The following is a 27682-nucleotide window of genomic DNA, read 5'->3' as shown; positions in this document are numbered from 1 at the left end:
TTAGTTGACCTATCAGACGAAGAGGGTGGAAACAGGGTTTATTGTATCAACAGCCGTAGCTGCTACCGGAAGGAATAGTTACGCAAGTATGTAATACAGAATACAAAAACAATATCCAGTCAATGACAACGCATTCAAATTTGGTTTTTATTTATGCTATTTGGGAGCTGCGTAATTGAAGATTACACACTTTAGTCCTAGTGCATGCGAAAAAAAATTCTTAGGTTGGTTAAACAAACGGCGGTGTTTAATTCCTGCCGAAAGGATCATTCTCGCCTTAATGCAATACGATCTACGACTGAACTTTCAAGCACTGACGGGAAATTGGGAATACTGTATTTTGTGTTATTTCTCCGCGATCCAATCGCGGTCTGCGTTCCCAGTGACGTCACCGCCTCCCGGTCCGCCATCTTTCTTGCAGGCAGCGGGGCGCTGACTATCCGGGCTTGCATTCGGCTTCCCGAGAAGATGCCAGTCTCGTGTAGTGCGCTGGATTGTAAAAACCGCTTCAAGAAAGGAAGCGGCATAACTTTTCACAGGTATGCAGTGAGGCTGCTAGAACGCTGTTTTCGGGGGGTTGATCCTCCTCTAGGCCTCATTAAAGCTGCCTTGATAAATCCTGGCTTTATTTCCCTGTCTGCAAGGCATACTGTTCTTTTGTGTGGTTTGGGAAGTTGGGTGGTGATTTTAATCGTACTTATCCGAGAAAAGCAATTTTTTTCAGCTCTGGAAAACAGGACCTCTGACCAGTGATCTCTGCAATGCTGCTACTGTCTAGTTTTGCGCATTGCGTTGGATATTATGTGTTCTTTGTTAAATTAATTTTAATTTTAATTGGGATTGTATGTAGTCGGTGTTTTAAAAACGTAATATTCTGACATCGATACATAACCTTTCCATACACAAGTACAGTTGCATCCAATTTTGATTTTGCCAGATATGCTATCCTTTTATTAGGGAAGGTGGGAAGATACAGAGTTAGAGTAACTCCCCTGGTAAAAGTTCTGTCACTGGATTTCTAGATTTAAATTAATATCTTTATCTTATCACTTTTTAAAAAGTTGTGGATTGCAGAATGATTTACCCATTACGGCAGTGAATCTAATTCAACACGGCCTTATGGATCTGACTGACTACTTGAATAAAAATATGATTCCGTATCCAGTCATTCTGCACCTCCAGGCTCCAGCTGGTTGACTTGAGGAATCACTGCTGAAGGGACACAGAACAGGTTCCATTCATCTCAACCTCTTCCCAGCAAAACGTGTTCTTGCAGTGGAAAACTTTTCTATTCATTGGTTTGAAAGAAAAGTTGTATAATTTTTTTTAAATATAATTTTTATTGAGTTTTCAAAGTGATACATGAGAAAAAATATATCTACCCTCCCCTTAACCCTCTCCTTCCCCCCCCATATATACTCCTACCTAAAAAGAAAAGAAAAAAAGAGGAAAAAAAAGGAACCGCCTGAATATTGGAAGGTTTGCACATGCTCCATGGGATAAAAATAAATTTAATATATATTTGTTACTTTCCCCCAAGGAACCAAGATCTTCATCATCGGAGCTATAAATAAGGGCTCCAAGTATTCAAAAATGTTACATATTTATCTCTTAAAATCTAAAACATTACTTAGCTTCTCAACTCTCATAGTTTCCTGGGGAATCTCTTTGAACTTCACCATGTTGCTATGTGTTTCCCTCCCAATCATCCAGGCAAAAAGAAAAAAAAGATAGATAAGATACAAAAAAAGAAAAAATAAAATACCCCCCCCCCACTAATTGAGAAAGGGTCATATAAGACCACATAAATATATATGTAGTTCAGCTATTGTTGTGGGAGAAATCAGTTTCAATTATTGTTGCTGTAAGGCAGGGGTTCCCAACCTTTCTTTGTTGGGGATCAATACAATTAAAGAAGGAGTCAGTAGACACAGGTTGGGAACCTCAGCTTTGAAGGAAGAGGGATTTGTTCTGTTGGGATGAGCTTCCATCTGAGTAGGCTGGGACTTAGTGTCCTTATGAATGGAATAACGAGATATTGATAAGGCTTAAATAAAGTGGAGTGGAGGGGTGAGTGTTCATGAGATGATAGTGCTAATGCAACCCAGAGTCTGTCATAAAAGGACAGAACATATTGTATGAGTGTATGGCTATATCTCCAGTTAAGTCAAAATTAAAAGAACTTTGTCTAAATGCACGTGGAATTTGTAATAAGCAAAATAAATTAATGTTACAAATGTAAGATAAATGGGCAGTGTTAATGCTTGCACAGTGGTGTTGGCAATACAGCTGCTGCTTCAGAACTCCAGAGACTGGTTTAATCCTGAGCTGCAGTGCTATCTATGTGGAATTCTTCCTATGGCCCCATGGGGCATCCCTCTGGCTGCTCTGGTTTGCTCCTCATCCCAGCAGCAAACCAAAACTTCTCCCCCTTGTGCAGGTGAGTGGTTCAACCTGGGGGTGGGGGTGGGGGAGGGTAATGGGAATATGGGGAAGATCAACCATGGTATTTCTGTATCTGATATGGTGATCTGTTTTTTATTAAAGTTAATGTTTATGCAGTTCTCCCTCTCCATGAACTGTTTGTTCTTCTGCCATCAGGCAAACGTTACAGGAGCATCAAAACTAAAACCACAAGACTACTAAACAGCCTCCTCCCACAGGCAGTCAGACTGCTAAATAGCTGCTCTACCTGAGTCTGCTTTGGACACTTTTAACTTGCACTGGACACTTATAACTTGATTTTAACTGACATGTGGCTGTTGTGTTTTACTATTTATTGTTATGTTTATTACTTAGTGTTGCGTTTGTTATGTTATGATTGCACTGCTCCTGGGAAATGCTGTCTCATTCTGCCCTGCAGAGCTGATGTACGGTTAGAATGACAATAAAGTTTTTTGAATCTTGAATCTTACCAAGTTATGCAGCATACAAATGGGTCTTTTGACCCCTACGTTTATGCCGACCATGTTGCCAGTCAATATTAATGCAGGTGCCTGCTTGTTTCCATGTGCCTTTCCTCAGTCAAGTACGTGTATAGATGCCTCTTAAATGTTTTTACTGTTCCACAATCTTCTCTGGCAGTTCATTCCAGATACCAGCAATAATTTGTATGAACAACTTGGTCCTCAGATCCCTTTTAAACCTTCCTTTCACCTTACACTTCTGGTTTCAGATGGCCTATCATGGGAAACAGACTCTGGTGCTATACCCCATCCATGCCTCTGAAACTATATCCCTCTAATATGTCACCTGGCCCCATCTTCTCATGGCTCAAGTTATACAACTAGGCAACATCCTGTGAGTTTTTTTGCACCCTCCCTGGCTTAATCTCATTCTTCCTACATCATATCAATCAGAAATGCTCATAATACTCTTAAGTTCAGCCCGGAGAAGTGTGAGGTAGTACACTTTGGAAGGACAAACTCCAAGGCAGAGTACAAAGTAAATGGCAGGATACTTGGTAGTATGGAGGAGCAGAGGGATCTCGGGGTACATGTCCACAGATCCCTGAAAGTTGCCTCACTGGTGGATAGGGTAGTTAAGAAAGCTTATGGGGTGTTAGCTTTCATAAGTCGAGGGATAGAGTTTAAGAGTCGCGATGTGATGATGCAGCTCTATAAAACTCTGGTTAGGCCACACTTGGAGTACTGTGTCCAGTTCTGGTCGCCTCACTATAGGGAAGGATGTGGAAGCATTTGGAAAGGGTACAGAGGAGATTTACCAGGATGCTGCCTGGTTTAGAAAGTATGCATTATGATCAGAGATTAAGGGAGCTAGGGCTTTACTCCTTGGAGAGAAGGAGGATGAGAGGAGACATGATAGAGGTTTACAAGATATTAAGAGGAATAGATAGTGGTTAGCCAGCGCCTCTTCCCCAGGGCACTACTGCTCAATACAAGAGGACATGGCTTTAAGATAAGGGGTGGGAAGTTCAAGGGGGATATTAGGGGAAGGTTTTTTTACTCAGAGTGGTTGGTATGTAGAATGCACTGCCTGAGTCAGTGGTGAAGGCAGATACACTAGTGAAGTTTAAGAGACTACTGGACAGGTGTGGGGTTATATGGGAGGCAGAGTTTGAGGGTCGGCACAACATTGTGGGTCGAAGGGCCTGTACTATTCTATGTTCTAAGTGCAGCCTAACTAATGTTTTGTGGAACTGTTACATAATGTCCTAGTTATCGTACTCAATACTTCATTCAATTAAGGCAATTCACCAACCTGTCTCCCTGTGTAATCACATTCGGGGAATGATGCTTTTATACTGCAAGTTATTTCTATTCAACAACACTCCCCAGAGTTCTGCCATTCACTATGCAAGTTCTGTCTTAGTTTTCTTCACCCCATTTGATCAGTTTTTTGACTCAGCAATGCGTTTATTTTCATATCTAAAGTACTGCTGATGTAATGATTGGTAATTTTGTGTTTTGGTCTTGAATTTGTTCCGTTGAAATCCTTGAACTGACCGAACTCATTTAATTATGAGTTCAAGGCACTTCAACGGAATTAGGTCATTGCTGATAGGCAGCTATACAGACAAATGCAGGGGTTTGTTTTGATAGATATGGCAACTCAAAACAATATGAATCTGAAATTCCACTTTTGATATATCATATTGATCTGCTTTATTTTGGGTTGTGTTGCAGGTTTCCCATTTCAAGACCTGACCTCATGGCAAAATGGTTAAAAGCAGTGGCACGGGAAAACTGGGCACCATCACCAAGGGCAACTCTCTGCAGTGATCACTTCATAAAAGAGTGTTTTGAAGAGCGGAATGATAGAAGGCATTTAAAATTTTCCTCTGTACCAACTATATTTCCACCTCCTAAAAATAAGGTATTGTGTCTAGTATTTATATTGGTATATCATTTTTAGTAATGTTCATGAAGTATATAATATAAATTTTCAATATACTCTTAAGTACTGTATTTCCAAGTGGCTACAATAATGTCTTTTATTGGCTGGTAATAATCATATACTTAATTTTTCAGGCTTCCATATATTAAAATCAAATTTTGATTAATTTTCTATCAATTCTATGACAGAATTAATTAAGTAGTTGAGTAACAAACGCGTGTTACTGGTAAAACAGCTAAGAAGTACAAAGTAAATGGCAGGATACTTGGTAGTGTGGAGGAGCTGAGGGATCTGGAGGTACATGTCCACATATCCCTGAAAGCTGCCTCACAGGTAGATAGGGTAGTTAAGAAAGCTTATGGGGTGTTAGCTTTCATTAGTCGAGGGATAGAGTTTAAGAGTCGTGAGGTAATGATGCAGCTCTATAAAACACTGGTTAGGCCACACTTGGAGTACTGTGTCCATTTCTGGTCGCCTCACTATAGGAAGGATGTGGAAGTGTTAGAAAGGTTACAGAAGAGATTTACCAGGATGCTGCCTGGTTTAGAGAGTGTGGATTATGATCAGAGATTAAGGGAGCTAGGGCTTTACTGTTTGGAGAGAAGGAGGATGAGAGGAGACATGATAGAGGTATACAAGATATTAAGAGGACTAGGTAGAGTGGATAGCCAGCGCCTCTTCCCCAGGGCACCACTGCTCAATACAAGAGGACATGGCTTTAAGGTAAGGGGTGGGAAGTTCAAGGGGATATTAGAGGAAGGTTTTTTACTCAGAGAGTGGTTGGTGTGTGGAATGCACTGCCTGAGTCAGTGGTGGAGGCAGATACACTAGTGAAATTTAAGAGACTACTAGACAGGTATATGGAGGAATTTAAGGTTGGGGGTTAAATGGGAGACAGGGTTTAAGGATCGGCTCAACAATGTGGGCCAAAGGGCCTGTACTGTGCTGTACTATTCTATGTTCTATAAGTTGCTCTCAAAAGCCAGATTCCTATGGTGTACCGGATACTGGTCCATTTTCATCAACTACTGCTGTCCCAAAAAGAAATTCAGACAATATCTTTTATGGGAATGCTGAATTGCTATATTCTAATTGGCTATAGAAGCAAAGAATGTAAAGGAGAGAGGTTTCTTAAAATGATACAGAAATGCACAAAGGTGCACATTTGCACATAGTTTAAGGATGAAGGGAAGGGCAGGGTTGTTGATTCTTGTTTGCGTTCTTTGAAAAGTGATCATCTTGATTTTGGATCTCCCCCTCCTCCTCCCACTTTCAAATCTCTTACTAGCTCTTCCTTCAGTTAGTCCTGACGAAGGGTCTCGGCCCGAAACGTCGACTGTACCTCTTCCTAGAGATGCTGCCTGGCCTGCTGCGTTCACCAGCAACTTTGATGTGTGTTGCTTGAAATTCCAGCATCTGCAGATTTCCTCGTGTTTGCATATTGATTTCTTCAAATTTGCATTTGAGGAATATTTGGAGAGTTTACACTATTTCAAAGCTGGACCATAACAATGTAAAATCTATTATTTTTAATTTAAATATTTTCACTGATTTTATTTTTCAGGCGGCAGGCTCCAGAAAGTCAAATAAAGTAAAGACGGTGTCCACCATAAGTAAGGAATCTTCAGATGTGGAGATGTCACTTTTGAGTTCACAACCTCCTTTAATTGATGAAACATTAAGTCAAACAATCAGCTCAACTAAGGTAACAGATGAACAGTCTCCATTAACACCAGGAACACTCAACTCAGGGCGACTAGCTCAACTAGCCGCAGCAGCTGTCTTAAATTTAGCCGAATTTTCTCAAGTATTGGAAATGCCTTTGAAGCCTGAAGGAGAATCATCACAGGTTCTTGCTGTCTTTAACTGCAGTGCACAAACTGAAACATCTGCAACAGAGGAAAAGATGGAATCAGTTTCAGGTGGATTAATTGCAGGTCATTCAGAGGAAGCACCTCAAGATTCAGCTACAGTTCTATGCTCAGACGCCCTCCATTGGACAGCTAATGTATTATCAAGACCTGAAGTACAATCGGATACATGTACCAGACTTGTAGATTCAGTGGATGTATCTACTGATGTGTTGCCATGTTTATTCACATCATCTACTGATCCAGCATCTGACAGAGTAATAATACCAGAAGAAACAACTTGGATATCTACAGAAGTACTTATCCCAGAAACACAGACTCATCATCTAACCCCCGCAGTCCAGCCTTCAGAAGAATTGCAGTGTTCTGCTGAAAATGTGCTTTCTTCTCAGGGTGACCAAGATTTGTCAGGAATGACATTTCCTCAGGATCACAGTTACTTTATGAGTCCTTGTCCAGATACCATCAGGAGAACTTTAGAAAAGAAACTTGCCTGGGAAAGGAAGAAGAATGAAGAACATCGGAAAAGGTTTAGAGTTCTTCAACAAAAATTGAAGAGAAAGGAGCAGAAAATAGACAGTCTTACCAAAATTATCAATGAGCTGAGAGAAAATAAAACTGATTTATGGAATAGTAATGTATTGTAATAAATGGGGGGGGGGGAGCTGTTTGAATGTGTCCAGTTGTAGAAAAGGTTGGGCTCTTTGGAGGACGAATGGATGAAAAGTTCTTTCTAAAATTCTTCAGTGAGTGGAAATTTGATATACTTCAGTACTGTTGAGTCATAGTAGCTTCTGAAGTTGTGTGTGTGTTGCAACATGTTAATGAACTGAAAGCTGCAATGTAATTTTGCTGGCAGGGCTTGATTATTCTCTTACAAAATGTGTCACAGGGCACTGCATGAAACAACAATTCAATAAATTGTTCAACCTGGTTTCAGAGTTGTGTATCAGGTTTTCTGTGTTGGAAGGAGTGAGGGTGGTTGTTGAAAATTGTCTATATCATTTTGAATTACTCTGCTGGATCGACAAGCCAGTGTTCAAGCTTGCTTGGAGTGTATTTTTATGCAAAAATGCAGTTATCCACATTGGTGAGCTAGAAACATGCAAATTTTAATCACTGGGTGCTGAGCTTTTGTTAGAGCTCTTCTTGTTATGAGCAGGGAATGGCTTGGTTAGAAATGTGCAGAAACTGGTCTCCATTTGTATCTCTCATTTATTCCCTTAAAAATTATTGTTAGTGTTTCAACTCCGATACCAAAAGAAGTATATTTGCAGAAATGTTATTCATAATCTTCAGTGAATCAGATATAAAATACCAGTATCTGTTACAGAAAATTAATGTTGCCATTGTCATTAGCCCAATGATGGGTTCTCTACTTCTGAGGGGGAAAAAATAATACATTTTGGTTAAAAAGTCTCAAAGGTTTTTTTTCATAAATCAATTCAAAATGCCTTAATTTAATATCAGTAGCCTTCCTTGCTAACTCCTTATGATATTCCCATCTTAACCTTTGAGTTCCAGGGCTTGTGAAATTTTAACAAGAATAATCAATTTGTTTGGGTCTATATTCATTACTTCCCTTTTGAGAATCTTGAGCTTGTGTTCAATCACCTTTAATTATCCTTTCTGAAAAAAAAAATCACTTCTTTTTAATCTTTGGTTTATGTTGTTTTCATAGCTCTGATCTGTACCTCTATGAAAACTAAAACCTTTCCTGCTGTTACAAAAGGGGAGAAGTGCCTAAATCCTATCTGGATGATGTCCACCATTCTTGCAAAAATTTCCACTGCTGCCTGTAAGGAGTTTGTACGTTCTCCTTGTGACCGCATGGGTTTCCTCCCACAGCCCAAAGATGTACCAGTTGCTAGGTTAAGTGGTCACTGTAAATTTTCCCATGATTTGGCTAGGATTAAGTCAGGGATTACCGGGCTGAGTGGCTCAAAAGGCTGAAAAGGCCTATTCCACACTGTATCTCAAATGGGGAAAAAAAACAATGGAAGTCCATCTTTTGCTTGCTGTAAATGAGGAACGCCACACTTAAGCTTTAAATTCTACATTGTGTAGTCAAGAATTTTCACTAATAATGACGATATTCCAAAAATATATCGAAGCTGCTTCCAAATAGAAATTGGAATCATGGTATTAGTTTCAAATTCTTGCATCCTTGTAAGGATTTTAAAGCTACCTGTAAGGACTTTACAACACTGGAATATTCAGACTTGAAATTTATAATTCATCTTATGACTCCTTAGGCTACTCAGTTTGATTAGTTGTACGCACATTGGTTTACCCATTGCATGTATGGCTTTCCATTGAATTGTATGCCTGTCTCACATACCTGGCTACCTTCCCAAGAACAGAACTGATTACAACTAGCAACTTTGGAGCAAAGACTGACATCGCCTGCATTAGCAGATGAGGAAATTGTTTATAGTGACTGTCAATCCTTCACGTTTAAGCAGTTTTTAATGTTTTTTTCTACAGAGATATATGTGTTGGGAATAGTAAAGTTAATCAGTAATGTTCTTTAAAGTTTTGTTGCTGATTCTCTGCTGTAGTTCCAAGTAAGTTGTAAAAAGGATTCTTTTACATCATTGCTATGTTCAATGGAAGGTCTGAACAGGTTCATGACATTTCAACTTAATTCAGAATAACTGAAGTAATTCATCTCTGCTTGTGAGCAGAACAAATCAGTAAATGCAAACTGTTTCATGTAATTGAAATAGTCTGTAGCTGGATTGCAATTTGATCTGTAAATTCCGGTTGAGTGCCAGGGCTAGAGTTTTAATTGACAGTAGTTTGCGTATTGTTGATTAATGCTACTGCTGCTCAGCCATGCACTGTTGTAACATGAACATCTGAATGTAATGTTATTTTCATACATGACTTTTCAACCATTATCTTGATAGGTATGATTAAAGTACATAAGGTTAACTCAAAGCAGATTCTGTGAAGTCAGATACTTATGTGTTGAAGAATGTTGCACTCTTGTTAAAATTATTGGTTGGCTTTTGATTTTAGCAGCTGCAGTCTCTACTATGAAATTGTGCATCAATTTTTTTTGTGTTGATTTACTCTGCCCTTTATGTGCCTTAACTGAATATTTTCTTCTGCATGTTTTCTTTGATCTCTCTGAACATGGATCTAACCAGCACTTGGTGAGCTGAAGCAAGAGGTGAATCAGTAAACTAACTTACTTAACGGGTAAGAATGATGCTGTCCACTAGTTATGATCACACTCACTTGTCTCAATCCCTACAAGTTACTATTGTGAAATAATAGGTAGAAAAGTGTCATTCTGCAATAATTCAGTTAGACGGAATTTTGTGAATTAAAAAGGTAGGATTAATATATTACTGTGAAGTTTTGCACATTATGGTGGAGGTGTGACATTATTACAGCAAAAATGCATTAACTCTGGGATACATATCCCAGTTATAATAGTCTTAATGAAAATTAAAAAATAAACATACAGTAGTACAATCAGATGAGCTGCTGTGTCGCTACTCCAGTGACTCAGATTTATTCCTGATCACTAACGGTCTCTGTATGGAGATAGCACATTTTCCCAGTTACATATTATTATTTTCAATTTTAAACTGTAGAAAGTAGGGCACCTGCTTAAATTTCCATTGACAGGCCTGGATACAAAACAGACACTTCTCTGAACACACAAGGAAGAGAAGCAGATTTAGATTTTTAACATCTTCACATTGTCCAAAAGAACTAAAGCTGATCCTTATTTCAAATCCATCTTTTTGCCTGGACCACAACGACAACATTCTTCACTGTTAATTGACACTTGGTGCCTTGTTCGGACTATAACTTATTATGTTCACATAAGTGCTGCTTCAGTGTAAATGGGGTGCAGTAGTTGTTTAAGAAAGCTACCTCTATTAAGAGAAAAGCACATGTAATTTCACAAAGGTGAAACATGTCCCAGATTTAATAAGAAAGCTCCCCATCACCTTCTTACTGATCCTACTGACATTAAATACTGAGTTCCAAGTGAGATGAAGATTATTACCATTAAATCAGTTGGATGTCATGGCAATGGGTCTTTGCGCATTGCAAGGTTTAAGAAAGCAGAAAAGTAGAAGAATTGTAAAGTGAGTAAGCCATTCAGTTTCACATGGCTGATCATCCAAATTCAGCCCGTTTCTTCATTTTTAGCCATTAGATCCCTATCTAATGAGTATTTTTAGTGATTTTTGCCTCATTTACCTTGTGCAGTTGAAAATTCCAAAGGTTCATCCCTCTTTGTTGAAGGAAACTCATCCCATCTGAATCCTCATAGGTTTATTCCATATTCCCAGGCTGCCATCCCTTGTTCGGGACTTGCTCACTATCAGGGTAGTGGAATGTAGGGGGTGAAAAACAGCGAATATGCAGTGTGTTCTTCAAATGTGACAGTAAGGAGGAAGTTTTAAGCATTGGTAAAGGATGTTATGAGTGGAGAATTTGGGAGGGTGGAACTTTAGAATAAATTACCATTGAAAAGGAGGAAGTATTATTTGTCTTATTGGTCTTTAATGTGGGTGAATATCTGGGACAAGATGATTTGTTTTTTTGTTTGCTACAGAAGGTAAGGGAGGAGATTGCCAGGGTTTTGACAGACATTCAAAATAGATGAAGGTGAAGGATTTTTTTAAGCAAATGAAAGTGGAACACTATAAAGATTGGTGCTGGGATCTTTGTTCTTTGTTTATATGCATTATTGTTCTGGATGTAAATCCAGAAAATCCAGGCATGTTCACCAAGTTCACAAATTACATGAAAATTGGTGGTTTTGTTGATATTAAGAAGAGGAGTCATCTTCAGGTAAATTCATGAGGTTAAGATTAACACAATTAATTTTAGGATCCCGGGAAGTACTGAGGAATAGAGGGACCTTGGTGTGCATGTCCAAAAATCCACAGACAACAGTACAACCAGACAAAGTAATTAAAAGGGATATGAGATTGCTGCTTTCATCAGCTGTGTCATGGAATATAGGAGCAACAGGCATATAAAAAGGTCAATGTTACAATGAATCTCAATATGCAGGTAGATTGGAGGAAAAGGGTTGATGCTGGATCCCAAGAGAAGGAATTTGTAGAATGCCCACAAAATGGCTTTTTTTAGAGCAGCTTGTGGTTGAGCCCACTAGGGAAAAGGCAATTTTGGATTGGTTGCTCTGTAATGAACCATATTTGATTAGGGAGCTTAAAGTAAAGGAATTCTTAGGATGCAGTGATCATAATATAAAATTCACCCTGCAGTTTCAGGCAGAGAAGCTAAAATCAGATGCATCAGTATTATGGTGGAGTCAAGGGTACTACAGAGGTACGAAAGGGGCTGGCAAAATTTGATTGGAAGGGGTCACTAGCGGGGATGATGGTAGAGCAGCAATGGCTGGAATTTCTAGGAGCAATTCAGAAGTCAGGATTGATTTGTCCCAAAGAAGTATTCTAAAGAGAGGATAAGCAACCATACTGACAAGAGAAGTCATGGATAGCATAAAAGCAAAAGATGGGCCATACAATATAGCAAAAATAGTAAGGGGTTAAAGGATTAGGAAGGTTTTAAACACCAACAGAAGGAAACTAAAAAAAAACAGAGGGAGAAGATAAAATATTAAGCTAAGCTGGCCAAAGCTTTTTTCAGATATATACTGCAAAGTAAAAGAGACAGAGTGGATATTGAATCACTGGAAAATTACAGTGGAGAGTAGTAATGAGGAACAAAGAAATGGCAAAAGAACTGAATAAATATTTTCCTGGAAGATGTCATCAGCATGCCAGAAATTCAAGTTTCGAGGGAAGAAGCGATTGTTATTGCTATGACTAAGGAGAAAGTGCTTGGGAAGCTGAAAGGCCTGAAGGTTGATAAGTCACCTGGACTGGATACTGACTGCACTCTGGGGTTATGAAGAGATTCTGGAATAGTTCCAGAGGACTGGAAAATTGCAGATGTCTCTCCATTCTTTAAGAAGGAATGGAGGCAAAAATCAAGAAATTATGGGCCAGTTAGTCTGACTTCAGAGATTGGCAAGGTGTTAAGAGTCCATATTTAAGGATGAGAACTACGAGGCATAGGATCATATATGCTGAAGTCAGCATGGTTTCCTTCAGGGGAAATTGTGCCTGACAAATCTATTGGAATTCTTTGAGGAAATAACAGACAGGATAGACAAAGTGGATATTATTCACTTGGATTTTCAGAAGGCCTTTGACAAGGTGCCGCACACAAGGCTGCTAATCAAGATAAGAAACTATGCTGTTACAGGAAAGATACTAGATTGGACAGAAGATTGGCTGACTAGCAGGAGGCAGAGAGTTGGAATGAAGGGGACCTAGTTTCCAGTTATTGCCTGTGACTGTTCCGCAGGGGTTGGTATTGGGACTGCTACTTTTCACATTATATGTTAATCTGGATGATAGAATTGAAGGCAAAGTGGCTACGTTTGTGGATGATACAATGATTAGTGGAGGGTCAAGTAGTGTTGAGGAAGCAAGTCATCCACAAAAGGACTTGGATGGAATAGAAGTGGCAGATGGAATACAGTGTGGGGAAGTGTATGATCATGCATATTGGTAGAAGGTATAGACTATTTTCTAAATGGAGCAAATTCTGAAATAGAAGTTGCAAATCCCTGTGCAGGATTCTTTAATGGTTAACTTGCAGGTTGAGTCTGTACTAAGGAAGGTAAATGCAATGTTAGCATTCATTTATAGAGAACTAGAATATAAAAGAAAGGATCTAATGCTGAGGCTTTGTAAAGCATTGGTCAGATCACATTTGGTGTATTGTGAGTAGTTTTAGGCCCAATATCTAAAGAGGCATGTACTGGCATTGGATAAGGTCCAGAGGAGGTTTATGACAATGATGATCTCAGGAACGAAAAGGTTAATGTACGGGGTATGTTTCATGGCTTTGGGTCTGTACTTGCTCAAGATTAGAAGAATGGTTCTCATTGAAACCTACTGAATGTTGAATGGACGAGACAGAGTAGACCTGGAGAGAATGTTTCAAATCGTGTCTAGGACCAGAGGGCACAGCCTCAAAATAGGACATCACTTTACAGCAGAGATAAGGAGAAATTTATTTAGCCAGAGGAAAATAAATCAACCATGATGAAATGACAGAGCAGGCTGGATGGGCCAAATGGCCTTGATCTGCTCTTATGTCTATGGTCTTAGAGGGTTTTACAAGTTTTTTTTCCCCTGATTCTTCTGAACACTAGTGAATATAAACCCAGTTGTCCCAATTTCAATATTGTTACTTATGCCATACTAGAATTCAGTCCAGTGAACCTCTGCTGCTCTCCCTCGATTGCAAGAATACTTCTCCAGTTGCAGAGAAGGAGATCCAAACTGCACACAAAGTATAAAAGTTATTAGACCAAAATAAGAAGTGTCTGTGTACTCAAATCCAAGCCAACTTACAATTTATTTATAATATCTGATGTACAATCATAACTGATGTACACATACATTGAGGTATTGTTATTCTTTTCCTACCGTTACTGTTCCAGTAATTTGCCTTTTTGATTTTGCCACCTCATTTATCCACTCGGCACTGTTTACTCACTATCAGGTGCACTCCCATCCGGATCATCCATTCACTCTACAGGTTACATACCTCAAGAAAAAGTTCAGGCATAATTTTCCTTTCATAAGACCATGCTGACTGATTCTATCAGAGTTTGCCAAATACTCTGCTATTACATCTTCATTAATGAACACTGACATTATCCCCAATACCAAAGTCAAACTAACTCCAGCTTAATTAAACTGTGAAGTAGCGTTAGCCATTCTCCAAACAGAAGGAACTTGGTTCAAGAAGTATTGAAAAATGACCACCAAGGCATCCACTATTTCAGTAGCTGTGGCCATGCCCTAAAGTCGTGTGATACAGAATTTGTCTTCCAATGCCATTAATTTCCTTAATGCCATTTCTGAACTAATACTGATTTTCTTCAGTTCTTCCTGCTCAATGTTCATGGATTCTGGACCATTTTTGAGAGGGTTTCGTGTCCCTGATGAAATTGTTCAATTTGTTTGGCTTCTCTTTGTTCCTATTTATGCCTATGTTAATATTCACCACTTTTTTCATCTTTTACATTTAGTACTTTCCTTCAAGCTCCTAATATTTTCATGTAATTAATACCATAGTACTGTTTTCCTGAGTTCCACACTTCTTTCTCCACTATTTCAGGCCAGTTTTCCTCCTTAGTACCCATTCTATTCAATGTTTCCCCTATTAGCCACCACTGAACATCTTCATTTATTTTCTGACATACAAGAATGAACACTTGATGATGTTCACCTATAGTCTCCTTAAACATCTGCCATTGCCAACTCACAAGTAATGTTTCTCTTCCTAACTTACCAAACTTTTGCCTCATACCATGGTGGTTTCTTTTTAGTTCAAGACCCTTGCTTTAGAATCACCTACATCACTCTCCATTTTACTGAAGAATTCTATTGTGTTACGATTATTTCTGGCCAAGGAGCCTCTGACAATGAGATTATTTGTTTATCCATCCTCATTGAACAGAACCCAGTTGAAATTGGCCTGCTCTCTGATTGGCTACTGGATGTATCGATGACGAAAACATCCAGAAGTTTATACACTCCAGAAGTTCCTCCTCTGTACTGTTTATAATTTAGTTAGCCCAGCCCAGGTGTAGATCAAAGTCACCCATTATAACAATTGTATTATTATTGACTCATCTCTAATTTCCTGTGGATTGTTTTTCTGGCTTTGCAGTTCCGAGGGTTTTTCTGCTCAAAGAAATAGCTATGCTCATATTTTGTAATATCTGACAAATGCCCATCACTACTTTATCAGTGTTTTTATATATCAATCTTGCCTCATGTTTTTATTTTTGCACATCCTAAATAATTAATACCACTTGATAGATAACATCCTTGGTCCTCCTGCAGTCTTGGTTCAAAAAGACCAAATATATTTGGAACAATAATCTCGTGGATGAACTCAGGAGGATGAGAAGTGGAGGGGTGAGGGAGAATTGTTGACGTTTCAGCAGGAAGTGAAAACTGCATCAGGACGGAATGGAGAGACGGGGTGGCTGGTATAAAAAGTGGAAAGGTGACACAGGAGTCCGAGGTGATGTAGGGTTTTGACATGAAACGCCAACCGTTCCCTTTCTCCTGCTGCTCACTTTGCAGAATATTTGCAGGTGTTGAAATCGGACCGCAGTCTCTTATATTGCAGCTATTTAGATCCCTACACAAATTTTTTAAAATTTCAATAAAAAGCTCTGAATAAAATTATATAAGAAGTACAAAAAGTATGCTTTCTGTTACATCCAGTGCCATTCAGTCTATACTGTACATGCAAACAACAGGAATTCTGCAGATGCTGGAAATTCAAGCAACACACATTGCTGGTGAACGCAGCAGGCCAGGCACCTCTTCCGGGAGATGCTACCTGGCCTGCTGCATTCACCAGCAACTTTTATGTGTACACTGCACATGCATAGTGTTATCAATTCAATATCTTGATCGTGTTAGCGCATTTTATGTACAGACCACAATTGTCATTCATGTACCCTTCTGCGATGTCGCAAACTTTGAGTGTTTAAGATGATTCTACACAACTTCAATGACTAATGATAGAGAGACCACTGCTCTTCCCCACAAAGCCTTTGTGTTACCTGCACCACGTTTCAATACCATCCTTAGCATGTATTCCTTCAACTTGGATTGTGCCAATTAACAGCGTTCCCTTGCGCACATCTAGATGTATCAGAAGATTAACTAATTTCTGGCAAACTAAAATAAAATCTGTACAGTGAATCATTAGATTTCTACAGACGATGAGCTATTTTTCTTACCCTGCACTTACCACTGGAGGGCAGTGAACGGCTGTTCAGTCAGATTAGCTATCGTTGTACCCAATCACAGACTGGAGGTTGTCGGAGGTCCCGAAAGCAACCAATCAGGAGTAGGTTACTCTCACCTCTCGAGAGGATATTAGCGCGGACCAATGAGAGAGACGCTTCTGAGGTTGGTTGGGATTTTGAATTTTGTCGTTGGCGATACAGGTTGGGCCAAATCCGAACGGCTGGATCTGGCCGCAGCGCCGGCGCTGAGGTGTGCTGTTTATAAACTGTCGGCAGGTAGCGAGCCGGGCGCCGCCGGGGTTTGGGCCGAGCCGGAGAACCGAGTGGCAGCGGTGAGGGCGGCCGATAATGGCGCAGCGGAGTGCGGCGTCCTCCAGCTCCGGCGCCGGGAGTCTGCTGGTCGACTGCTCCGCCAGTGATTCGCGCTTTGACGATGTTTCCAAGGAGTGTTTGTTTGCCGAGGCCGCGTCGGATGATGCTGAAGGTAATGGAGGTCTAGTTCTGAAAAGGGCGATGCCTTTTTTTTTTGTCTTTTTCTAGCGCTTCATCGCCACCACCTGCTGGAAATTCCTATGGCAGTAACAGCCGAGGCTTATCACTAATCTGCGTTTAACACGAAAGAGTTCGCCATTAAATAAATTATAATGCCATGTTTCTTTTGCTGCAGTTACAAATTCCATCTATAAATGGATGATGTAGACCTGGTATCCAGCATTTTATGATTTTGCTTTCTGTTTGTGTAATTGCTATATATTAATATATTTCCCTACATCAAGCAATCACTGCATAGTTCAAATTCATATCCTCGAATTTTACATAATAAAAAAAACAGAATTTGCGCATTGTGAAACATCTAGCAGAGGATTAATAGAACCCATAAATCTAATCGCGGCGTTCGGTGTTTAGTACTTCTAGCAAGATCTCAAATGCGAGCGTAGTTACGTTTAGAAATATCTTGAATGCTTTTGCAAGGATTAAGGAATGTGTTACGTTAGGAGAATTGGCTCTGTTCCAGGGTTTCTCCACCAACTGGCTCACTCTTGACTACTTCTGTCTTTATTACTGATAAAATTGCGCATGGACCTTTCTTTTCAGTTTGGTTTACTTAGTTGGATTTAGCTAATATTCTAAGTTTTTAAACCTTAATCAAGTAGTGGGTTCAACATGGACTTTGGAGGTTATCAACATATTGGGGAACCTGTCTTTTTCCCACCATAAACAGGAGGAAAATCTGCAGATGCTGGCAATCCAAGCAACACGCAAAATGTTGGAGGAAATCAGCAGGCCAGGCAGCATCTATGGAAAAGAGTACAGGATTCCCTGCTGAAAGGTCTTCAGCCCGAAACGTCAACTATACTTTTTAACATAGATGTTGCCCGGCCGCCCCCCCCCCCACCCCCGTCATACCAGACTCCCTCAGCAAAATACTTCTGCATTATTTGTTTGTTATTGGAGGCAACAATAAAAAAGAACAAAAAAAATTAACCACTGAGAATCTGAAAAATCGTGGAAATGAACACATGCAGCTGAATATCCTAAGGTGGCATTTTTAAAAAGAAAATCTATAGACATCATTATTTTCATTTTTACTGATGGAGACATTAAAATACTGTGTAGATTTCAGTGAGAAGGTGGGAACATTTGATACTGTCTGACCTGAGCCTTCAGCATTTTTGACTTTGTGTGTTTTTTTGTGTGTTTTTTATTTTGAGTTGGAAAGTTAGGGGTCTATCAGATGCTTGAGCACTGAACCAGACTGATTCTCCTGTGCATTCCTTTTGAATAAAATCCCTGTCTTAATGAAAACTTCAAATGAATTCAATTTGATCTCTGTGGTGGATGTGATTGAACCAATGGCACCATTTCACTTGGGGGGGGGAGGTGTGTAAATTTTCTGCTAAGCAAAAACCTTTTCTTCAGCCAAGGTTGGAAAATAGATGATTTGTATATTGCCACTTTGTTGTGAGGAGACAATTATAGTGCACAATTTTATTGTCGTCTTCTCCCTCTTCTTTTCTCCTCTCTTCCCCCCCCCCACAAATGTTCCACTCCCAAGTTGCACACCATTGAGATATTGCTTCCGCTTTATCAATGATGGGTTTAAATAATGGGACAACCTTGCAGCATTTTGGGAATACTGTTACAAGCAGGGTTGACAAGCTTTAATAAATTTAGAAAATAAAATTGAACAGTAGACATAATTTATCATAAAATATGGATCTGCCTATCACTTGTTAGTTCTTGTTCCATCCCTTCCCTTCACTTGTTCACATTGGCTATCTCCCTTCAGTTAAATGAGGGATCGCAACCTGACATGCTGATTATCCTTCCCGACCATAGACACTGCCTGCTACGTTCCTTCGGCATCTTGTTTGTTGTATCAGTAAAGAGTACTTTAAGGTGTTTTGAAAGATGTGTGCTAAATGCAAGTCACTTTTTGTCAAATATAGAATTTGGTTTGTTCCTTGCATATAATCTAGCACCATACCTAGTAAGAATTTACACATTCATAATTTGCTTCCTGCGAGTCAGTATTATTCCCCAATGTTTCCAATTGTTGTGTTCCAACTCTAGATTACAGAGTCTAGAATATTAAGATTTCCTATTGATCTGTGTAAAACTTATTTTAGAAGCCCAGTGAGGTTTGCAGGTGGAGTGCACTGCCTCCTATTCACCTTGTTCATTTGCCAGTTAGGCAATGACTGCTCCATTCGTGGCAGTGTGTATAGATCTCATGTTGGCTTCACTTTGGAACCCATAGCAGAAGTCTCCTTGGAAGAAGTTCCTCACACATGCTGAGCCATGTGAATATTCCCTTCTGGTTTATCATGAAGTGAAAATATCAGCTTTTTGAAGGCAATATGCATTTATTTAAATAAATACTAAACTCTTTTCACCTTTTGTAATTCTCTGAACCTTCATTTAAAGACTGGCTTTACTCAATGCCGTGTTGTATCAACTGTTAATTTGTTTATTTCTGTTTTACAGATATGCCTCAGATTCGAACCAAAGTGGTGCTAATAGGAAAGGTTGGGGATAGTGAAGAGATTCTGAAAGCTTTGAAGGTAATAACCAGATTTGAAACTGCACTCATGATTGTTCTTCATTATGATGATAGTCCATTTCATTAGCAAGAGTTATTCCTAAAATGCCTGTAAAAACAATCAGATAAGTAGGTTATCAATATACAAGAACAATTCTGAGACAATGAGAATTGCTCTTACATCTTGTTGAATCATTAGATCTGATGGTTGTAATTTTCTATTAATGACAAACAAGTCTTTGTAAAAATCAATTCTTGTTATGTTTAGGATGCCAATTAATATTAGGTAGCCTGTGAAATGTGGGGAAGTATTATCTAGGGAAGTATATTTGTTACATTATTCTTGAAAATAGTAAGTTTGGACAGTTATTTTGAGCTAAATGCAACTTTTTGTTAATTGTTTCAAATTAAAGATTTTATATGTACTGTCTGAGCAAGCAATAGCTAGAACAGAAACTTTGGAGTTTACTTTGAATTTTAGTCATCAGTGAAGTTCTTGTCTTTCTTATCACCTGCCCCCACTCTAATTACATCTTCCTTTGTGCTGTGTCTTCTCAAGGAGAAAGCTTAATTTAAGATGGGCACCAAGCCATAACTCATTTAACCAGGTTTTGATTGTGAGTTTTAATGAGCTGTGTAACCTCAGGGTAGGGAATACCCTTTCCAGGTTAGCTACTATTTTGCAGCTTTGTGTATTGCTATAATATTAGTGTTTTAGCTTCTAAATTTAGTGCTTTACTTTATTAATAGGCAGTTAAAGAAATGGAAGTTCCTTTGATGAAGGTGAAGGAAAGTACGCCAAATAGCAAGTTGGGACATCAGTTGGTGAAATCCATTATAAATATGGTTAGTATTGATGTTCTTGGAAGCATGTTCCACTTCACTATGTGTTCTTGTCTTGAATTACTAAAAGTTAACATGCTGATTCAGCAAGAAATATAAAGATGAGTAATGTGTGGGCCTTTTGGTCCATGAATAGACTTCTCCAATTATAAGCAATCCTGATGAGATTAAATCTGGAAGATGTCACACTAGTCTTTTTGATGAAAGGTATAGTTGTAAGAGCTGAGATGCAGTGAATGTTTAGCAAACAGATTCTTGCAATGGCAAAATTGTCACGTGAGTGGTAGTTAAGCAAGTTGGATGTATGCTACCCTGAAGTGAGAAGAATAGCAGGCAATCTCATTGAAACATACAAAATTCTTGCCAGGTTTGATGGGATAGATTTGGAAATTCAGGGCAGATAAGAAGAAATTTCCTCATCTGGTCAATACTGGATCTCTGAAATTCTCTCACTGAAACAGGCTGTTAAGTAAATTTGAGACGCATAATAGGTACATGTTTACTAGGGAAATTGAGAGAGATTGGTTTAGTGCAAGAAAGTGGTTCTGAGATGAAGATCAATCATGATATATAATGGTAGTGCAAACACTAAGGCCAAGTGGTATATTAATACCTTTCTTGGGCTTTTGTATTTGTAGCAGCAGTGCACAAAATTTTTTTGTTGTTCATCCTCTGTTTTACTTTCATATTCACAATATAGGAAATAGAGCTGCCATATGTTAAATCAGAAACGGTGGATGGTTTTGAAAACAAAAATCCTGAATTTGAGACTGTTGTTGTATTGGAAGAATTTGATGGCCAGCCTTATGACACTTTGCGTAAGATGGGCACAAGAATCTTGGGACCACCCGTTATACTTTGCTGTGCAAGAAAAGGACAGGTAAGGATCAACATAATTTTATGTATGATAAATAGTGATTGCAAAACTTGGATCGTGATTAAAAAAAGAACCTTTGACTGTTTTGTTAATCCAAATCTCACCCTCGGGTTCGGCCAGCAGTGTTAGTCTAGGGTAGACAGTTTTTGGCCCAGCTGAACATGTGGAATCTGAGATGCAAAACCTGTTGTGTGGATGCTGTGTGATTGGTTCCTCTGTTACAAATTAGTACCACCATATAACAGACAGTACACCATTTGCAATTAAATAATTTAGTTTATAATTAATTTGACTAAAGGGTTAGTAAAGAAAACAAGAAGAAAAGGACCCATTTTAATGCACATGTTGGAGCTCACGGTTTCCCTTCTGTTGGTCTTCTATTGATTTTCCCCAGGCTTCGTTGACTCCCAGCCCCACTCCAAATCCACTCTGTCCTGCTGTCTACGATCTCTCCTCTCAGGTGTCTTCTTTCTTCATCTCTCGCTGATCAAAAGACCCAGATCACCTTGTTCTGGGGCACACAACAATAAAAAGAACACTCCCTTCATTGGATGGCACACATTCCAAAGCCCCTGTTATCTCTAGCGATAATCCAAACACTGCTGCTGCAGAAAAACCATTACATTAGCAGTGAGACCTTTCCCAGGGTGTTACACACAAGTTACACAAAACCACCATTTTTTGTGCAATTAAGATAACTCATTCTCCTCTTACTTTACTTTTGTTATATAAAGTTGTTCTAATACTGAATAAGAAATAAGAAACTATATTAGGTTCTGTGGAGTGCTTGTTGACCTGAATGCCTTTGGTTGCAACTGGGGTCAGGCAAATGCACTGCCATTATGAGCTTTAGTCACCTTGAAATTTTGGCATGCTTGTCATACACTGGATAGCACTCAGTTGTTTCTTGTTAGGAAATGGATTTTAAATTTAGACTTATGAAATTCTATAATTGGCTCCCCTGGCCATATTCTTTCAGACTGATGAGCCTACCCGTCTTCTGATTTGTTTTCTCTGCATTAATTGCATCTCAAAGTTGTAACTGAACCTTATTCTCTTGGTATTTCACTTTCTATCATTCCTTCACATGATTTTTCTCTAATGATATATCTTTATTCACAACTTTGGCCAACAGTTAGGCATGGGCAAATGAGTGGCAAGTAAAATTGGTGGAATAAAATTACCACACAATTAATATCTTACCAAGGGGAATCTTCTAACTACCTTCTCCTGGCATTCAGTAGCAATACTATTTCTGAATCATTTTCTTACCACCACCTTCTGTCAGACATCAACATTTGTGATCGTGGTTGAGCAGAAGCTCGATTGGGCTGTGAATAATGTGGAAGCAAGGTTAAGTGAAAGGCTGAACATTCTTTAGTAAGTAATTTACCTTCTGCTAATCCCAAAGTCTAGCCTTCATCTACAAAATGGAAGTCAAGTGGATGCTGGAGCTCTTTCCATTTACCTGGTTGAGAGCAGCTTCAATAGCACCTTCCTTCTGACATGGCGCCCTATCCACAGGAGTAAACGTTTGTTCTCTCTGCTCCTGGTTTACTGTGCTGCAGTATATGCCATCAACGAGATTTGCTGTTTTCCTCAACCAAATCACACAGGCAGCTCTCCCTAAACTTGAATCTTTTATCACTGAAAGTAGGGGCAGGAAGTGTAGGGAGACATCACTATTGTAAGTTCCCTTTAAGTGTCTAATGTGCAAATGTGTGTATTATTGAGGACAATAAAAGATGAACACTAAATGTTGGCTTTGCTGTTGATGGCCATAAACAGAAAAATGAGTTTTTTCGAAGAAGCTGGTTTTGTCTAAGTTACTGTTCACCTTATAGTAAAATATACAGTTTCTGCTCAGATTCCTCCTACTAAATGGTGTTTTGTCATACATACTCTTTCTGTATAAATTGTGCTTTCATTTTGGTACTTGTGTTTAATGCTGTTGTCTGTTGAAGTAATTACCTTTAATGCTGATTTCCTCCGATGTCAGTCCTTGGTTAATGAAAAAAGTCACATTTCTGATGGTGTAGATCAGGGGTTCCCAACCTTTTTTTGCACCGTGGACCGGTTTAATACTGACAATATTCTTGTGGACCGGCTGACTGGTGCGGAGGGGGTGGGGGGGGGGGGGATGTTCAAATAGGGTTAAACTCACCTCAACATGTCTTTTACAGTTAGGGTTGCCAACTTTCTCACTCCCAAATAAGGGACAAAATAAGCAGTCATATCCCAGGACACTTTACCCCAAGAAGACAACCATGACCACGAAGCCTTGCACGGGCACCTGTGTGTGCCTGGGTGACGTGCGCATGTGATATGTGCATGCTCGTATGTGCCAATTTTTTTTTTTTCTCCCCACAAATTGGTTTTGCCTTCATCTTCCCGACTACACTGTACATACATTATTTTTACTTTATATAGGCTGTGTATTTACCATATCATTCTTGCTTTTACTATATGTTAGTGTTATTTTCGGTTTTATGTGTTATTTGGTATGGTTTGGTAGGTTATGTTTTGGGTCTGGGAACGCTCAAAACATTTTTCCCTTATAAATTAATGGTAATTGCTTCTTCGCTTTACGCCATTTCGGCACAAAAGATTTCATAGGAGCACTCTACCTTAGCAGGGAAATACGGGACAAGGGTGGTCCCGTATGGGACAAACCAACTTAGCCCAATATATGGGATATCCAGGCAAATACAGGACAATTGGCAACCCTATGTTCAAGTTCAACAGTGCGTGACAGGGAATGAGGAAAGGTGCAGCTAACTCGTATCGTTTCCTGCGGTTGGGGACTGCTGGTGTAGATGATGTGAAGTGGAAAGTGAATGCACAGAACAGAACTCCAAATTAGCATGATTTTTAGCAGTGCCAATGCCAAAAATACTGATATCTTTGGTATCAGGGATCTTTAACTCGCAGAGAAGATGACATATACTGGAAAAAGTTCAAGGAGAAAATGACTTCAGTGGGAGTTTTCCCAAGAGACTCCATGAATAGCATCTGCCATTATCTCTGAGAATCATGAATAGTCTTGAGCTGTTAAGAGGAATTGACTTTGTTTGAGTGCCTATTTGTGCCGCCTTTATGAAGTATCTGCTCCATTGGACTTGGTTGTTCAAAAATGACTTGTATGTAGAATACAGCTTCAGGAGCTTGTATGCAAGTAGTACTACATTTACTTAAATCTAAATGTGTTTGAAATATAAATGCAACATTATGAAGGATGTAATAGTTCAAATTTCGAGGATGAAAGTCTGAAATTTTGCAGTAAAGAGAATCTTACATTTTGACTTTTGCCTACTTTGCAGCTTAAGTATCATATCCATTGCTTTAAGTTTCTAATCGGAAAACCACTAAATATTCCGAAGTAATTTTAATGAACATTCTGTTAATTTGTTTCATGAAGCCTTTGCCTTTCACATCACGGCCATTGTACTGTACGTGTATGTTGGATCTCGTTTTGTGCTTCACTGGATTCAAGAAAGAGAAATTGGTAAGAGCTTACTCTTTTATAATGACTGAGATAATGTTAAAAAGCATTGAATTACAAAGATTATGATGGTGTGAATTGTCACTTTGTTCAAAAATTCAATGCCACTTCAACCCAAGATTTTTTCTTCTTTTGAGTTCTGCATATAGAGTTTAGGAAACTAATTCATTAAATCATGTATCAGTAAAGTATCTCCAAGGAATTTGCATTTTTGACTATTTTCAATTCATCTCCAATAATAATACAAAATATTACTTTCCTAGAAAAATAGGTGGATTAATTGTTTTGAAATTTGACAAATTATGCTTTTATTAGCTCTTTGCTGTCAACAGTTGGCAATGTTTTGCACCTGTAATTGTTTGTAGATCCCTTTGATAGACCAGTTCTACCACTGAGTTGCAACTACTTTTGCTTTTCATTATACACTTGCTGATTATGGTTTTTAGTAGAATGCCTTTTATAGGAAATATTTACTCCAGTTAAGATAAAGTCTCTAGATTGTTGGTTTCTAGCATTTGTTCAAGACAAATAGCATAAATAGAATCATAATCAACATGCCTTGATTATATTTATACAAATAATAATATAATTTCTCTGTTCTTTTATTGAAGCTTATTCTTGTTGCACTGGCACATCATATGGGAGCAACCATTCGAAAGGAATACAATGGCAAAATAACACATCTTGTGGCGCATTCTACCCAAAGCGACAAGTTCAGGGTATGGAACATTTTTAATTTGAAATACTTTGTAAATTGTGGTAAGTATTGCAAGCATGGATATGTCATGTTGAATAATATTTGGATACAGTTAAAATAGCTATAGGTTAGAAAATATTGCAAGATTTTTTAAAATTTTATTTTTATTGAAGGACTGACACAATACAGAATATGTAATGCATTACATTTTCCTCCATTTTGCTTTTATATCTTACTCCTAAATAAAACTTCCCTCACCCACCCTCCCCGGACATACCATGGCAGCTAATATATTTACAATAGAACACTTAACAAATACAAGTACGGACATTTCAGTCATACCCCCACATTCCTTCAAGATGAAGGCCCACACACATCCACAACACGTCAGATGATCCGGAATGCACTCATATTACAATGCATCAACCACCCTATAGAGGTAAACCATATGCACGTTAAAAGAGGACAAATCCCCAAGTACAATCAAATACCCTCGACTGGTAGGTAATTCCTTAAGACTCCCAAAATATGACAGGTCCCCATTTCGAATAGAACTTTTTCACAGACCCCCCTCAGAGTAAATTTAATCTTTTCTAGTTTCAGAAAAAACATTATGTCCTCTAACCAAGCAGCAGCAGATGGGGGAAGTAGCAGATTTTCAGACCAGCAAGATTCTCCTATGGGCCAAAAGCAATGTAAATGCAATGATATCTGATTGTTTTGCATTTAAACCCAAAGCATCGTCTGCCACACCAAATACAGCTATAAGCGGGCAAGGTCTCAGTGTCACCCCCAAAACCTCACTGATAATTTTTAAAACCAGTGCCCAATAACCATCAAGCCAAGGGCAAGACCAAAATGCATGCAGTAAACCAGCTGGAGAGAAGGAACACCTGTCAGCCATTGTCTGTCCCAGGATATATGTCAGCAAGCCTAGCTTTACTTAAGTGTACGCTGTGTAAAACTTTAAATTATATGAGCCCCCGTCTAGCACATGATGACGAGGAATGAACCCTATTCAATGCTTTTGCCCAATATTTCTCAGCCAAATCCATACCAAGGTCATCCTCCCACCTAGTCTTAGTTTTGTTGAGATCTTGAACTCCCAAAGACATCAGCTAAGAGTATAGTACAGAGATCAGCCCTTTATCATTAAAGCTAAGGGTGAGTTTTTCCCCACAACATAGCAGGTGGTAGATCAGGAAAAGAGGAAATGATTATGCGGAAGACCGTATTTACTGCACAGGTCATCAAAACTATCAAATATATTATCAGTGTACAAATCCTTAATGTGCATAAGACTGTTCAAACCCCATTGTCTGAAAACTGAATCAAGTGTAGAGGGGAGAAATAGATGGTTTCTATGAATGGGACCCAAAACTGAAGCTGATGTGAACATATAGTGGCAGCGAAATTGATTAAAAAGTTTGAGGGTGGAGAGCATGACGGTGTTAGATGTGAATTGAGAGAATTTCAATGGCAAGGAAGAATACACTAAAGCTGGGGAGACAAGGAGTGGCAAGACCATGTCTCAAGCAGGCACCGGTGGAGCCAAAATAATACCTTTTGAATGTTTGATGCCCAGTAATAATGAATAAAGCTAGGAAGGCCCATTCCACCTACATCATGACCTCTTTGGAGAATGTGCTTATTAACCCTTGGGACCTTATTTTCCCAAATAAAGGAGGTTATAGCTTGGTCGACTGACTTGAAAAATGACTTGGATAAGAAAGCCGGCAAGCACTGGAACAAATAAAGAAATCTAGGAAGCATAGTCATTTTCACTGATTGAATTCTCCCAGCTATAGTAAGAGGTAAACTTTATTTTTAAAGAAAGTTATATTGGGGTGGAGGATGAGTAAATGTACTGACTTGGGTTACCTTGGAGTGGGTGTGATTTGACAGACTGATTTAAAAAGCAGTTGGCATGTTTGTAGTAGAAGCAAAAATAATGGGGCAAATGTTAATAAAAGTTGAAGATTATGTATTTCTAATTACAGGCTGCTGTAAGCATGGGGACTCCAATTATGAAAGCAGAATGGATTTTAAAGGCTTGGGAAAGGAGAGATGAAATGTGAGTCTTCATAGTTGTTGCCATAAAATTATTGTTCCTATTTTGCTTTTAAAGAAACATCT

At 38.9% G+C, this 27682-nt stretch overlaps 2 protein-coding genes across 5 annotated transcripts in view; both read left to right on the top strand.

Moving 5' to 3' along the window:
• The first annotated feature begins 166 nt into the window (after nucleotides 1-166).
• On the top strand, nucleotides 167-9544 carry LOC134344782 (peroxynitrite isomerase THAP4-like). Its single transcript, XM_063044868.1, has 3 exons — nucleotides 167-539; nucleotides 4647-4836; nucleotides 6422-9544. Exons 1-3 carry the CDS (start codon nucleotides 205-207, stop codon nucleotides 7373-7375), a joined length of 1479 nt encoding a protein of 492 aa, XP_062900938.1. The 5' UTR covers nucleotides 167-204; the 3' UTR covers nucleotides 7376-9544.
• Nucleotides 9545-16738: 7194 nt separating this feature from the next.
• ect2 (epithelial cell transforming 2) overlaps nucleotides 16739-27682 on the top strand; it is a 69027-nt gene continuing 58083 nt past the window's right edge. For 2 of the 4 annotated variants that reach the window (XM_063045784.1, XM_063045786.1), the window contains exons 1-7: nucleotides 16739-17068; nucleotides 19573-19649; nucleotides 20378-20473; nucleotides 21171-21350; nucleotides 24766-24852; nucleotides 25461-25568; nucleotides 27547-27620. In XM_063045784.1, the coding sequence (XP_062901854.1) occupies nucleotides 16933-17068; nucleotides 19573-19649; nucleotides 20378-20473; nucleotides 21171-21350; nucleotides 24766-24852; nucleotides 25461-25568; nucleotides 27547-27620 (758 nt within the window). In that variant the 5' untranslated portion in view covers nucleotides 16739-16932. The remainder of the gene's footprint in view (nucleotides 17069-19572; nucleotides 19650-20377; nucleotides 20474-21170; nucleotides 21351-24765; nucleotides 24853-25460; nucleotides 25569-27546; nucleotides 27621-27682) is intronic. The other 2 variants (XM_063045785.1, XM_063045787.1) reach the window with 1 other exon arrangement.

The sequence above is a fragment of the Mobula hypostoma genome, chromosome 4 (assembly GCF_963921235.1).
Source record: "Mobula hypostoma chromosome 4, sMobHyp1.1, whole genome shotgun sequence".
NCBI lineage: Eukaryota > Metazoa > Chordata > Chondrichthyes > Myliobatiformes > Myliobatidae > Mobula > Mobula hypostoma.
This window is presented reverse-complemented; position numbering and strand designations above follow the sequence as displayed.